General features: G+C 37.3%; 1 protein-coding gene across 3 annotated transcripts in view; it reads left to right on the top strand.

Annotated features, from left to right (window-relative positions):
• POU6F2 (POU class 6 homeobox 2) overlaps window positions 1-13,945 on the top strand; it is a 331,845-nt gene that overhangs the window by 60,762 nt on the left and 257,138 nt on the right. For all 3 annotated transcript variants that reach the window (XM_080582231.1, XM_080582233.1, XM_080582232.1), the window contains exon 2: window positions 1,544-1,715. In XM_080582231.1, the coding sequence (XP_080438357.1) occupies window positions 1,544-1,715 (172 nt within the window). The remainder of the gene's footprint in view (window positions 1-1,543; window positions 1,716-13,945) is intronic.

Here is a 13,945-nt window from a genome sequence, read left to right as displayed (position 1 = left end):
GTTAAATGACAGTGTTTCAAAGCCATGAATCCTTTCCACCATTCCCTCAGAGGTTTGAAACAGTCAACAGACTGTAAAGAATAAATAATAAAAAAGTATTGATTATTTTGATGACTGTGAGATTCAATTAAGTATTAATTTTGCCCTCCAGTGGACCTATCAAGGTATTCAAAAGGGAGGATTCGGCTCAGCTAAATGCGTGCTGAGTGCTTCAGCCTTAAATAGGGAGAAAATGTGTTTACCTACAGTATTTGAAGAGGAGTGCATTGATGCACAGAGTCCAATATTTAAGTGCTGTGCAAATTAAGCCCTGGTGACAGTGACATTGTTTTCAGCGATATGAGTATTGACTAAAGAAGTGCATTTGATGACAGCTTAAACTATTTGTATTGATTAACATTTTCATAGATTATCATGTGTCATATCAAATTCACTTTTCAGACATGAATACATTAAAAAACCCATAGGCAAACATCGACCAATGTGGTGACGGGACAGAGGGAACATGCTAACCAACCTACTTGCTCACTGGTCACCTGTTCTCTGCATAAGAACCATTTAGGCATGAACTTTGCAATAAATAGCTGCCAGAGAGCGCAACAAGGTCACTTGTTCCTTTCTTTTTTTAATATTTTTTGGGGGCTCTGGTTTCCCTGCTGTCATGATATTATACCTGTTAGTTTGCAAACGGGAGGATAGTGTGTGCTCGGAAATAATGCTTGACCCCCACATGTCCTCAGTGAGCAGAAGATAAAACAGATACAATTCATCAAGAAACATTTTTAATATATATATGTAAGGTTTTGTGGGGATATAATGTCCCAAACACGAGAATAATTGCAAACTGTTTGTGTAAGTATCTTCCCTGATTTTATCTTTTAAAAAAATAGTTTGTGTTTTTTTATTTTAAATACAAAAATATGTGCTTGTGTGTGTTTATTGACTTCGGGAGCATAGCATCCCAAAGACAAGAATAGTTAGAAGAAATCTGTGTCTCTCTTGAATGTATGTAATGAAATGGCTATTTGTTGCTGTGTATTTTCATAGAAACACTCGAAGGGTAGAAATTGTGTATTTGGTTGTGTTAATGTTGTACAGCAGAGGATGCCTCTTTAAATCACCGTGGAGTGCTCACAGGGCGCTCCTCTTCTGTGGCGTTGGAGCATACAGGAATTTTGTTTCTTACTACGTTAAGGGCAGAGCGAGGTGTAAAAACGTACACACAAAAAAGCACATCCCACAATTAAAGCTGTGTTGGTTATGTTGCTTTCATAGAAGTTTTTCTCCAAAGCATCCTGAATCTCTCACATGCTAGTTGAGCTTTAATAGGGTGGGGAGTAATGGAAAACTCATTGGATCTGTAATAGCTCTTCACTTGACTGCAGCCAGCAATAACAGCAGGAGCAGCCAGAGATAAGAGAGAGAGAGAGAGAGAGTGTGTGTGTATGTGTGTGTGTGAGGGAGAGGGAGTGGAAGAGAGAGTATACGCACACCAAAGCTGCCACTTTTTTTTTCCCTGACTCTTTTTTTTCCCCCATCCTAGGATCCAATGATAGCTGGACAAGTCAGTAAGCCCTTGCTGTCACTGCGGAGTGAAATGAATGCAGAGTTGAGAGGTGAGGACAAGGCAGCTACTTCAGACAACGAGCTGAATGAGCCCCTGCTTGCGCCTGTGGAATCAAATGACAGCGAGGACACTCCCAGCAAGCTCTTCGGTAAGTCTGTCTAGGTATTTCATTTCAGTGCTACCATGTTGTCCGGAAGAGCAATCTCCCCCCGTTCTTTTTTTCTTCCTTTTTTTTTTTTTTGTTCACTCAATTTTCTTGTAAGTACCAAGGAGTAGCTTGGATCGTGCAGGCATACAGCCCTGTGCTCCCATTGCAACTGGCTACTGGAATGACAGTGTCACATTCTGAAAACTTTTGTCAACAATGAACTTATTTTATGCAAGTTGCAGACATTTTATGTTTTCCTTTGATCTGTGGTCTCTAATGCAAAAAATGGAGGGGGAATCCTTTTTTTTAATTATTATTATTATTATTATTTGAGTGGTTCATTAACATTTATTGCATTAAGTGCTGATATGAGTGTCTGATATACTATCAGCCTTTTCTGAGGCTGGACTAAACTGAGGAGTTACCATTTTAAATGGTAAAGATAAAGCTGGGTGAAGAGAGCTGAAACATTCCCACAGAAAACACTCTGTACTGAGAGTAAACAAAGGCTACCAAGGGTAGTGCATGTGGAGGTAATATTTTTAAAATTTAAATTAGAAATAAAATATTTCTTTTAAAGCATGTGCCAAAAATAAATTACCTGATTAATTTTTAAGTAGCCTAAATTATTCCAGATGAAAGTGTAACCTTTCACAATCAAAACAAAAGCAGTAAGAGTTGCACTCCAACACAGACATCTGTCATTCAAATGGATGACACCCTGTAAGCCAACTCAAGCAACTCTGATCTCTAATCAGAAAAGGGAGCAGAGTTGTTGAGGCGCGTGCTTGAGTGATAGATGTTAATAGATGTCTGAGCTGGAGCAGTACTATATGGTACATAGTGACATTTTGGGTTTAGAGCGACTGCTCTCCTGAAGAGGTTCCTTTTCATTATTTCCGTTTGTGACTTAAGATAAACCTTAATAGAAACAGGGCAACTCCTTATTTTTTCCACGACTCTGTAGGTGGAAGTCGAAGGGAGAAAGATCTTGTTTAGTGAGAATGCAGCTTTAAGGCACAGAGAGAGCCCATTTTCTAAGATTCAAGTTTCGATTTCATAATCTGTAAGGAAATCTGTAGTAGTGTTCAGATTTCAGTTTTCCAGCTACAGTAGGAGCTGCAAGATTTTTAAAACAAAAGAATACGTGCAATTTTCTTTTTTAAAAAAATGTTCCTTACCCCTTACGAGAAGAAAAAGCACAAAATGTTTTACGAAGTAACTTTGCTACAGATAAGGAAAAATAATAATAGATCTAAAATTTATTTTCTGAATTATGGTAATAACCATTATTAAATATCACATCCATTTTTAAGCACCCCCTTAGTAATCTTTGTTTTCATGGAAAACATAATGGAAATTATCAGTTTGTATGTTCAAACACCATATAACAATTGTTTTAGTCCATTTAGTCCGGAAAAGAATTCTAAGAGCTAAAATTCAGAAAGCTGTTACTTGTATATATTGGTATAAATATCTTTAGCTGTGTTTATGTTTTTTTATTTGATCAAATATATAGGCTGCATCTATTAAATATAGCAAGGTAACAAACAAAAATGGACTTTTAATTTGAGGGTACTGAAATGTCTGGTTTTAGATCAGGCAAGTATTGTAATAAAAGGCAGGATATTTTTTGAGCCACTGTTATTTGGATGCTCAGCAGTGAGATTGAAATACACACAGATACTTTCATTAGAGTTGCTGCTTGGGATATAGAAATGATGTGCAACAATATCTTATCTCCTTCTGAATTGTAAATATAGTTGGTACCTAAAAGCACTAATGAAAAACAAAACACAAATGAGTATATTGTGTTGATTTTACTGGTGAGTGTAAGATGTTTGCTAGCCTGATTTTTATACTGCAAAAAAGATGTTCCCAAGTAAACAAAAGTGGGTGAAATACTTCAAGTGACTCAGTACGAACTTATGTGCGGTTTGTCTAGGTTCTGTTACAATTATGAAAGATGTTACAGATGTTTTAGCAGCAGCCTTTACCAGTTAATTTTAGTAGCTTTGAGAACATAAAGGAAGGGACAGTGATGCTATTTTGATACATTTGAGGAATAAATGAAGCAAATTTATTTAGAAGAGATACTTAACTTTTATGTCATGGATGTGTCCCTTTAAGATAATATTGCAGTAAACATTTAAAATGTAGTTTTGCTTAAAGATTTGGTGCATAAATATGGAGGGTTATTCTGTAGCTGTTTCTCTTTGTTTAATGTTATGAATAGCATGTTAGGAATGCGTAGTTTGGGGCTTTCTTTGCAGTCTCTGAAATTACATTTATTTGTGGACTTTTTTTGCATATGATGGCATAGAGATTGACATTTTTCTTCTCTTTCTTTCATGTGATGAGAGATGAGAATTTTCTTTATATAATGTAGCATGTAATACATGCTGTGTGAAAATTTCCCCAAAATTTATTAAGCAGGAGAGGGAGGGGCATTTTAAAAAGTCAAGGGGAGGAGACAGGTCCATAAAGAACAAAGTTTTCCTACACTGTTGCTTTCACATTTTTTGAAAAATTTGCGAATATCATTTACTGATTTAGTTGGAATGAATGACCAGCATTTGAGTGTCTTATGTTTTGTTGATGTTAGCAATATTTCACAAATCTTATTTTCATATAGATGAACAGAATTGAATGATTAGATGCAGAAAGCTTTCTTCTTTCTCATCAGATGCATTCCGCTTAGCCTTCTTTTGACAGATGGGTTTATTTCTGCAAAGACCTGCATTGTTCACCTGTACCTTTTCCTAAAATCCACCTCTTTTTGCTTAAGCTTCGTTGTTTTAGTATTGCACTGCATACCATAGAAACACTGAGTGTTTTTTTTTTTTTTGTGTGTGTGTGGTTGGTTTTTTTTTGGTAGCAGATAGCAGAATTAATCAAACAAATGGCAACCACTTCAACAACCTGCTGCAGGCAAGGGAAGGGCAGGGATACACTTAATTATACTTATTTTTGACTCAGGAAGATGCACGGTAAACTTTTGTTTCTCTTATGGGTGCTCTGCTGCCAGTGACAGAGAAGGTGCATGCTGCAGCTCCTTGGGTCCCAAATACCAGCCCCAGGTGGGATAAGTTTCTGATAATTTGAAGTAGCTCCCACCTGAAGCTGGTGTACAGGTGTCTGGGAATATGGCACTTTGTCACTATGGTGCACTGCTCCCTGAGAGTGGTGACAGGGGCAGCCGTGGTTAGAGGGGTTGCATTTGCTTGTTGTTTGCTTGCTTTGCTTTGTGTTGTGGTTTTTTTAGTTTGTTTTAATTTTATTTTTTTAGTTGGAGTGGGGAGGGGGTGTCGCATCTGTAAAGTTCATCCTGTGCTTTTTTACCAGTGGGCTTTTTGGGCATCTGAGTGCAAAGAAATGCGAAAATGCAAAAAAACTTCTGATATTGAAATAATGTGAAACAAGAAGAGAGTACTTTTTTGCACTTTCTGAAGTGCGAAATATTGGGAAAGGACTCTATTCTGAGCTAATATAAACATATTATTGAGAATATGCAGACATATTGTCTGAGAATATGGACATATTAGCTCAGAAGTAGCATTTTGAAGTGTGGAGTTTGTGCAGGTATGGAATTCCAGTTGCAGAAATCCCAGTTTTGCTGAGCAGCATGAGGCAATGTTGCTTTACTAGAGATCTTGTGGTGTGTTATTTACTGTTTAAAATAGTTGTGAAGCAGTATCTCCCATTTTAGTCACATGAAGCAATTAAAAACACAGAAATTGAGGCTGGCTGTCTGACATGCGTGGTGGTATCATTTTCAGATCAACTTGTCTTACTCTGCAATATTTTTCAAAATCGTAACACAGGCCAATTTTCTCTCTTTTTATTAGAAAAAAGCTTTTGTTAATGTTAAGTAGTACGTTTGCTTGAATAAACACATCAGGATTTGATTCCTAAATTAGATGGCTTTTTACACAATATCTTTAAAAGAAGTTTAGAATAAGTTGCCAAGTATTGGTATAAAAAAAAATCAAGGAAAAAAACAAATGTTTAACTGTCTAACATTGTAACTGTTGAGATTCAAATTTGGTATAGCTACTAGGCATATGTTTTGCATAAAATTCTCTGTACAGTAAAAATTCCAGGAAGAGTGCCTAGTCCAAGCATGAAAAGTACCTGTGGACTGAGGTTGGCTTTTATGAGGTTGGATCAAATCCTAATGAATCCTTATTCAAAGGTAATTTGTGACATAATTAGATGACGGCAAAGGTAAAGCTAAGCTGTTGATAATTTTGCTAAATTGTAAGAAGTTGCTCTTTGAGATTGAGCCTGTAGTTCTATGCATCAAACCTATCAAAATAAATAAAAAAAAAAAAAGCTGTAGGTGTTACAGAGAGTGCAAGACCAAACCTCTAATTGTGGAGCAGAAGTGTTTCCTTTTTGAAGACTGCAGGAGAGAAAAAATATATATATAAAAAATTGACTGCTAACCTTTTTTTGCTGGCAAAGTTTTGTTCCACTGAAATTAAATCTTAGGTTTCCTGTACTGGAACTGAAAACTGTGGTTTCATTTGGTTCCCCACCAGATTTCCGCTTTTTTTTATAATGCCGTGTATGTTTGAAATAGTGAGTGGGGCTATGTGAGTTAAATGAATCCGCACACATTTCTGTAAACAAGGGTTTGTTTTCAAAGCCCTGAGTTGGTTTTGGTATTTTGTTTTCCTTTTCAGGGTTGTTACCCGCATCCCAGAAATGCGTGCATCTTTCTGTAGAGGCAGACACGCACGTGCTGTGGTAGAACAGGGTAGAAGTTGTTTGCAGCTGATCGTGTTTTGCTAGTAGATGCCTTGTATTGCTCTTTAAGGAAACATACACTATCCAGTTTTATTTTTTTTAAATGAGAGTTGCCTTGATTAGAATTTATGACGCTGGCATCATTTTGGTTACAAAGGATAAAGGACTAAATTGTCTTTTACCTCTGGAGACAGTGGTCTCCGCAGGTCAGAGCAGAGGTCACTGTCAGGTTGCTGTGAGGAAGCTCACATTATAGTCATTAACAGCACATCTAGCCTGTGGGGGGAAAGAGGCCCTCAGACGAAGAGCTTTCCGTTCATCACTGTATTTAAGGATGATTTTCAGCATTTTGGCTGTACCCTCAAATTTTAAAGGCCTATAAGGTCTTGGCCAGTCAGAAACATTTTGATAAGGTTTGGTCATTTCAGTGAAAGCAAGCAGTGTGTTCGTTACTCTTGCTGCAGTTTGAGCATCTAGTGAATATTTCTGTTGTTCTAGGGAAGTTCATAGCCCAAGTTGTCTCAACATTACAATCAAGCCTTCTTTTTAGGCACAGCAAACATTTGAAATATGTCTAGTTTACAGAAAAAGACTCCCGTCTCTTCACATAAATTTGTTCAGTAAATCTGCAGTAATTTCCACCTTGTGGATGCTTTGTTTTGGGATGTTCTCAGTTACCCGTGCAATCGGTAAGGGCCATAGGACCAATCCTGTCGGTGCCTGAATCTGTGATACCTTTATTAAAGCACATAATCTGTGGATTAGGAGTGCTGTTTTATTATGAAGTGTTGTGCATGAGGATGTTAATGGATGGTATGTTTACAGGATCAGGTCACAATACAGGCTTGTAAATCCATTTTCTAAAATGTACTAGTGTCTTAATAACAAGTTTTCAAAGAATCTGAGAATCTGATGATGTGATTTTTTTATTTCTGAAGGATACATTTGATATGTATTTTTAAGCATTTTGAGTAGTTTTGTACATGTGGGCATTTCTAAATGGAAGTTTGCTAACAGTTAGAGACTTGAGTAACTACTCTAACTAGTGTTACTGTCTGACTCCTTGGTGGGGTTCTTACCCGAGTCGGTGGGGGATGCACTTGTGAACAGGGAGAAAATGCCCATTGGAACCTAAGAAGATGTTGTGACTGTTTAAACACAAAGAAGGATGTGATGGCAAGATAGAAAATCTATCCGTAGCTCAGCATCCCTGCTGTGGCTAGGTACTGCAGGGAGCTCAGGCAGGGGTGGTGCTAGCACAGATACGCCGACGCGGGGGAGAGACTGGGCTCCTACTCCCATAACCAACAGTGAAAGGAAAATTGGGCTGATGAAGAGCAAATAATACAGCCTCACTTGTAAATTCCCTTGCTTTTATGGAAATAAATCAGCCTCATCACTGTGCCTTAACTGTGACAAACAAAGCCTATTTAAAAACAAGAAAAGTGAAGAAAGGAAGAAAAAAACACATAACAACCAAAAAAACAACAACTGTTTTGAGTGTGGAGAAAGTTAATGGTGTATTTTAAAGACAATTCTGTTTGTTCTCTAATTACTTCTTTGCTAAATTTTTTTGAGCTAAGTGTATGTTATGTGTTCCTTAAATGAGGCTTGAAGCCTTATTATCTGCATTTATATACAGAATAACTAACATTAGAGAGGGAAGGAGAAAAAATGAAATCCGAGTATGTAATTTGTATGACTGAATGACAAATAGTTCATTTTTAATTAGTTAATCTTTCTTCTCCGTGTCTTTGAAGCTATAAAAATAACAGCAACAAACAAACTTGTTTAAAAGCAGCATAAGTGGCTGGATGTTTCAAAGGGGAACTCGCTGGCTACCAGGCAGTAAACAGGTAATTTGTGAAAGAACTGTTACCTTCTTTGATTGAGATCCTTGCAGGTTTGTGTTTTGAGATTAATAATAGATCAGACACTTGCACATTAAAAAGGAAGCAAACACACACACACACACACACAAAAAAAAAAAAAGAGAGAGAAGGAAAGAGAATTGGATGTTTCTGTTGGACTTCATAAGATTAAGCAAGTTCTCCATGGAAATATGCATGAGAGGCAGACAAGGAGAAGTTATATTTGCCCAAATGTGCACATGGCACCACTTAACACCTCTCTTGATTTCCTTATGCTAAACAAAGAGATAGCAAGTGCTTATACCAAGCTGGCACCCTGTCAGGGGGCAAGCTGTATAAAGTTTCCTGCTGTCAGGTTAATAAATGTTTTAAAAATATCCAAAGGCAGAGGTAGCTGTAGGAAGCTCATAGTAACAGTTGCCATTCTCCTGTGGATCATTTTTCTCTTTAATATCCTATGTAGCACTTGGTTTTCCTTGTTGTGTTGTCTTCCTAGGTTTTGTTCTTTCTGACACTTCTGGGTTCTTCTTTGTTTTAATTCATTTTCCTTGCATAGCTCTTTCTTCTGTTACGTCCATCACCTCTGGTCCCTCTTTTTGGAGAGACAGTCAGAGTATGGGAAGATCAGCACGATGGCTTCTTATTCTTTGATATAACTGCGTATTCAGTATATTCATGTTTTTTCCATTAATGCTGTATTTTCTGACTGTTCATACAACTACCATTAGCACTAGTTCTACCATTAGTTCTATCAAAATAACATTCTGCTAGTTACAAAAATTATTTCTGATGAGCTCAGTGACAGAAGTTACATTAAAATGACAACTAAATAAAAAATTAATGATGAAGAGGGGCAAAAGCAGAATAAAATTAAATGTCATAATTTGTGGGTTTCAGTAGGAATACTGTTTTGTAATGGAAATGGTTTGATGTTTGTTCATGTGAAGTCTCTTTTTTTTTCCCCACTGTATAAGAATCAAAATCAATATCAGAATGAAACAAAGGGAGATTTGTATTGTGACATGTCCTGCTTTATGTTGTGATATTGCTTTGATGCTCTCGAAAGCAGGTCTGAGCCCTTTTACTTTGAAAGCAGAGGTCATCTAGAGAAGAACAGTACCTCATCCCGTCTGACTAAATAAAACCTGCTGTTTTCAGAGAGACTGAAATTGGGTTTGTTCTGTAGATATTCCAGGGATATCTACATCTACCAAATCAATGCACAGCCTGCGCCCCTGCCACTCTCTAAAACATGTTTGTTTAACACTAAGCACTGCTTGGCTATTCCTAATGATAGTTTAGATTTCTCTGTTTTTATTTTAGGATATAAAAAAACAGTTGTTGGAAGAGTGGGAGTTGTTTTTACCAGATGTCTTTTCTTTTTAGAAAGGCAAATCGTCATTTTAAGTCCTGAATAGTTTGAAGTTTTCTCAAGGAAAATGTTACGTTTCAGAAGGAAAAAAGAAAAAAAAAAAAAAAGTTTGCCACTATGACTACCTGAAAGTGGTGACAAAAGTTGTTCTTTTTTTTTTAAGTATTAAATATTAAAATTATCAGTGTGACTGGAATAGGATGTAAATTATTTTATTGCAATAAAAAAATCAGTCCTAAAACAATTTTGTGCTACTCAGAAGATTTGAATGTTACACAAATGAGAAATAAAGAAGATTTTCCCCTAAGAACAGTATTCACTACAGCAATCTATAATTGGTTCTTTATATATTGGTTCTTTGAAAACTACTGTGGAGTTTTTAGAAGCATTTTAATATTGGCTTTTAAAAATATTTGTGTATGTTTCCTTTCAGATGGTGGTTGAATGGTTTGAGCATTAGTGGTTCTGTCAAGTCTTTTTCATTTTTGAGCTCATTCTCCTATTCCACGTTGTCCCACTTGTTAAAATCTTGTTGTTGAATAATGAGTTATTAGCAGTCAATTTTCTTCCAGCAGAAGTCCTCTTGGAGATTGCACTGGAAACAGAATCTCGCTACAAATGCCAAGATTTGCAAAGTAGAGCTTCAGTAAAAACAAACCTGCCTTCTTTATGTTCAGCCCCTTTCCTTTCTTATGGCCCCTTTTGCAACTCTTCCCCTCTCCCCTTCCACTTGTTTGTGTGTGCAGAGATGTACACAGCACGCATGTATACGCATATACAGCACGTACGTATACTCAGCTGTGCCAGGCAGGTGTCACTCGGGTCTGCTGTTGTGCTTTCCCTCTGTGCCATCGAGGTGTGCTTTAGGTTTCCGTGCTTTGTTTGAAGCTTATTGTTTGGGGCAGGGGGCTGTTACTTGAAGAGGATGATCTAAAACCTGTGTTTAATCAAGAAACTAGAATTGCTTTTCTGTAAATATACCTTAAGGCATATTTTAATATATTGTACTATTAAGTATGTGTAATTATTTCTTGAGGTAGTAAAATATTAACTGGAGAGGAAGAAAGATCATTTGAATTCAGCCTAATCTCGTGAGCAAATACAATATGGAGCAGTTTTTTTATTTTCTTTTGCATATAATTAGGATTTACTCACATGGTGTGGAGATGTCATGTTTGCTCAGTGATTTGATTAAATATGAGGCCAGATTCTGTGAGATCTCAGCTGAGCATCCGTTGGCAGATATGCAGGAAAGCCATGGGTTTCAGTGGGGTATTTGTTGTCTTAACACCTGCGTGCTGGTCTGTAGCCTGCGCCAAACTAACCTGGCCAGTGCTCTGCATCCTCCCATGCTCCAAACTTAACATCAGCTAACCAAGCATACTGATGGGAGGGAAGAACCGCTTAATAGTTATGATGCCTTCATCATTAACAAAAGCTGAATTATGTAGTCAGTCCCATGTTACCGTGGGTTTCCCTTCCGACATGCAGGTAGATGTGCACGTTGTGGGGGCTCATTGGTTCCACGGCCGCTGGCTTGGCTTTGCAAAGCAGGCGGGAGCACCTGACCTGCTCTGGGGCAGGCATGGTTTGCCAGCATTGAAAACTATGTTGAAATTTTTCCTAAAAGTGGAGGTGTATTTTGTAGGGAATGTTTATCGGACTGGTAGAGCAAATTGTCATAAGTAGGTTTTAAAATATAAGGACTGAAAATGGGAATTATTACTGAAACAAAACCATGACTAGAAGAATCAACAGTGATTAAGAAAGAAAAAAATTGGACAGATATATACGAGCTCAAAGATGATTGTAAATGTACAGGCTTGATGTTTCTCCTCCTTTCTTATGCTTCCTTGCTTCATACCATAAATATTTGGGACTGCAAGCCACAAATCTCTCCAAACGAAAAATGAAATTTATAACTGGAGGGGAAAAAAAAAAAAGAATTTCATTGTACTTCTGTTTGCTAATTGAATATACTTTACTCTCTTAAGCACAGCAAATTTAATGATAATATCCAGCAAGAAAAATATCTCCATAAGTCATTTGATTTTTTTTGTTGTGAAGAGTGTGAAAGAAACTCTTGTGTGGCTCTGTGGCTGTGGTTTGATGCATTGCTTTCAGTCTTATTTTAACTGCGTGGATACAGCACAGTGAACCTTCTCATAACAGTTGCTGACACAAAAAAAAAAATCTTTCAATCAGCTGGTACTGTTCACTCTCCCCCAGCCCCCACATCTCTTCGCTTTTATGAGGCAATGAATAAAAGAGGGACCAGATGATGTGAAGGTTTACTTGGATGAGATGTCCTAGTCAATGAGCAAATTCGGGTTTGCGGGACTCCGGCTTATGACCCTGGACCTCTAAGGAATCAAGTGTGGGGGCTGAGCATTTCCTACATTGCAGTGGTCTCATTTGTGTAAAGCGATGGCTGGTCTCTCTCAAATAGCACTTTATGTATTTCCAGACTGCTCGTGGGGGCAGAGCCCGGCGCGTGCGGGGGCTTTGGGTGCCTTTGGTGGGTTCCAGCACGCTGCGTCCGCCCGGCAGCAGCAGCGGGGCTGGCTGGGGCAGCGGGTGCCAGAGGGGCACAGGGTGGAACAAAATTTTTGAGCAGAATCAGGCCCTTTTGTTCAGTGATTAAAAATAAATAAATAAATCTCTACACTGGTCAGGTTTTTATCTATTTATTTTTAATAATTTGTTCTTCTGTTTTTGTATTTCTATGGCTTCATACAACTGCCGTATTTTGAAACAGGTTAAGGCAGTTAAAAATATATATATATATATAAAATCAGGTTCCCTAAAAGACAGCTTACTGCTGACTGTTTTATTTTGTTTATATCTGATATTTCTTATGGTATTCAGATGGTTGTAATAGACTAGCACAAGAGCTGCATGTCTTGTCATCTGTAGTGTATCAATACATTTTTATAATGATACAATAACCTGAACTCTGTAACAGTTTATGATCCATTTGAGAATTCTTATGGATTCTCAGAGTGACGGAGACCTGAAAAAAGAACTTGACTGCTTTCGCAAAACTGGTGCTGTGACAGGAAAAACTAGTGCGCCTGTGATTTAGTTGCTAAGGAATCATATTGATCTGATTCGTCATTAAACTTTTAAGTTTAAAAAAAAAAAAAGAAAAAAAAAGTCGAGCTGGTTGAAGGTGGAAAAAATGGTGATGTGATTGTAAGGGTCTGCAATACAGGTAAGTTGTGCCATACCACTACTGATATTGATTTGTTATGATTAATAAATATGATTTTATGCATTACCCATGTACTGTATCCGTAATAGTGCTTTTTTTAGAGCAGAAGAAAATTGCTTCTTGCTCTTTATTTTTCATTGACTATTTTTAGTCAATGATAAATAAAGAACTTTAACAGCAGTCTGAATGCAGGAAAGACATGACTTTAAAACAGAACCTGCAGAACGTAGCAGTAATGAATAACCACTCAGCAAAGTATACGCACGCAGCCATCTTAACATTTGTAATGGTATTAATTTCCTACTGCTTTTTAAAATATGCTTCCACATGAGCTCTCAAAAACCATAAAAGCCTGGCATGTAAAGTAAATTGTTTGTCACTTGCTGACGACCTGCCATATTTATTGTCAGGAGAAATGGACATTAGTTGGAAAAGCAGTTGTTAAAGGCCAAACAATTTTTAAAGATGGCAAAGATGTGCAAGGGCTTTCCTTTTTCTAACAATGAGCCACCCCTTCAGACATCAAAAGACAAGATAATAAGACACTTCAAGCACAATTCAAGATTATATTCAACATCTAAAGGCTCATCTCTTGTCAGTTTGCATTTACTCTCCCAGGGATGTGATGCTTCTATCATCATTCTGTCAAGAGGAGTCTGGCAGAAGCGATGAGGGCCCCTCATTTCACACACTTAGTGTTTTTTATCAAATAGCCCACGCTCATTCTGATTCAGCCAAAATGGAGGGATAATTTGAAGAAGGTCATGCACAAGTACAAAAATCTTGTGCTGATTTGTGTGATTAGAAGGCATTAAAATTGTACGTTTATGTTAGTTCCGAGATGTTCTGTCAGTTTATTTAGTAATGCAATGTTGAAGCATTAAAAATCCTTTTTTTTTTTTAAAAGAAAAAAGGAAGCTTGCTTAGAACAACGCATGCTCTATTATTTAGCAAATATTTTGACCAGTGAGCTATTTTAAGTGGCATTGTCTTAATGTAACCGCAGAATGTATTCCCAGCC

The sequence above is a fragment of the Anser brachyrhynchus genome, assembly GCF_964034855.1.
Source record: "Anser brachyrhynchus genome assembly, chromosome: 2".
Lineage (NCBI taxonomy): Eukaryota > Metazoa > Chordata > Aves > Anseriformes > Anatidae > Anser > Anser brachyrhynchus.
This window is presented reverse-complemented; position numbering and strand designations above follow the sequence as displayed.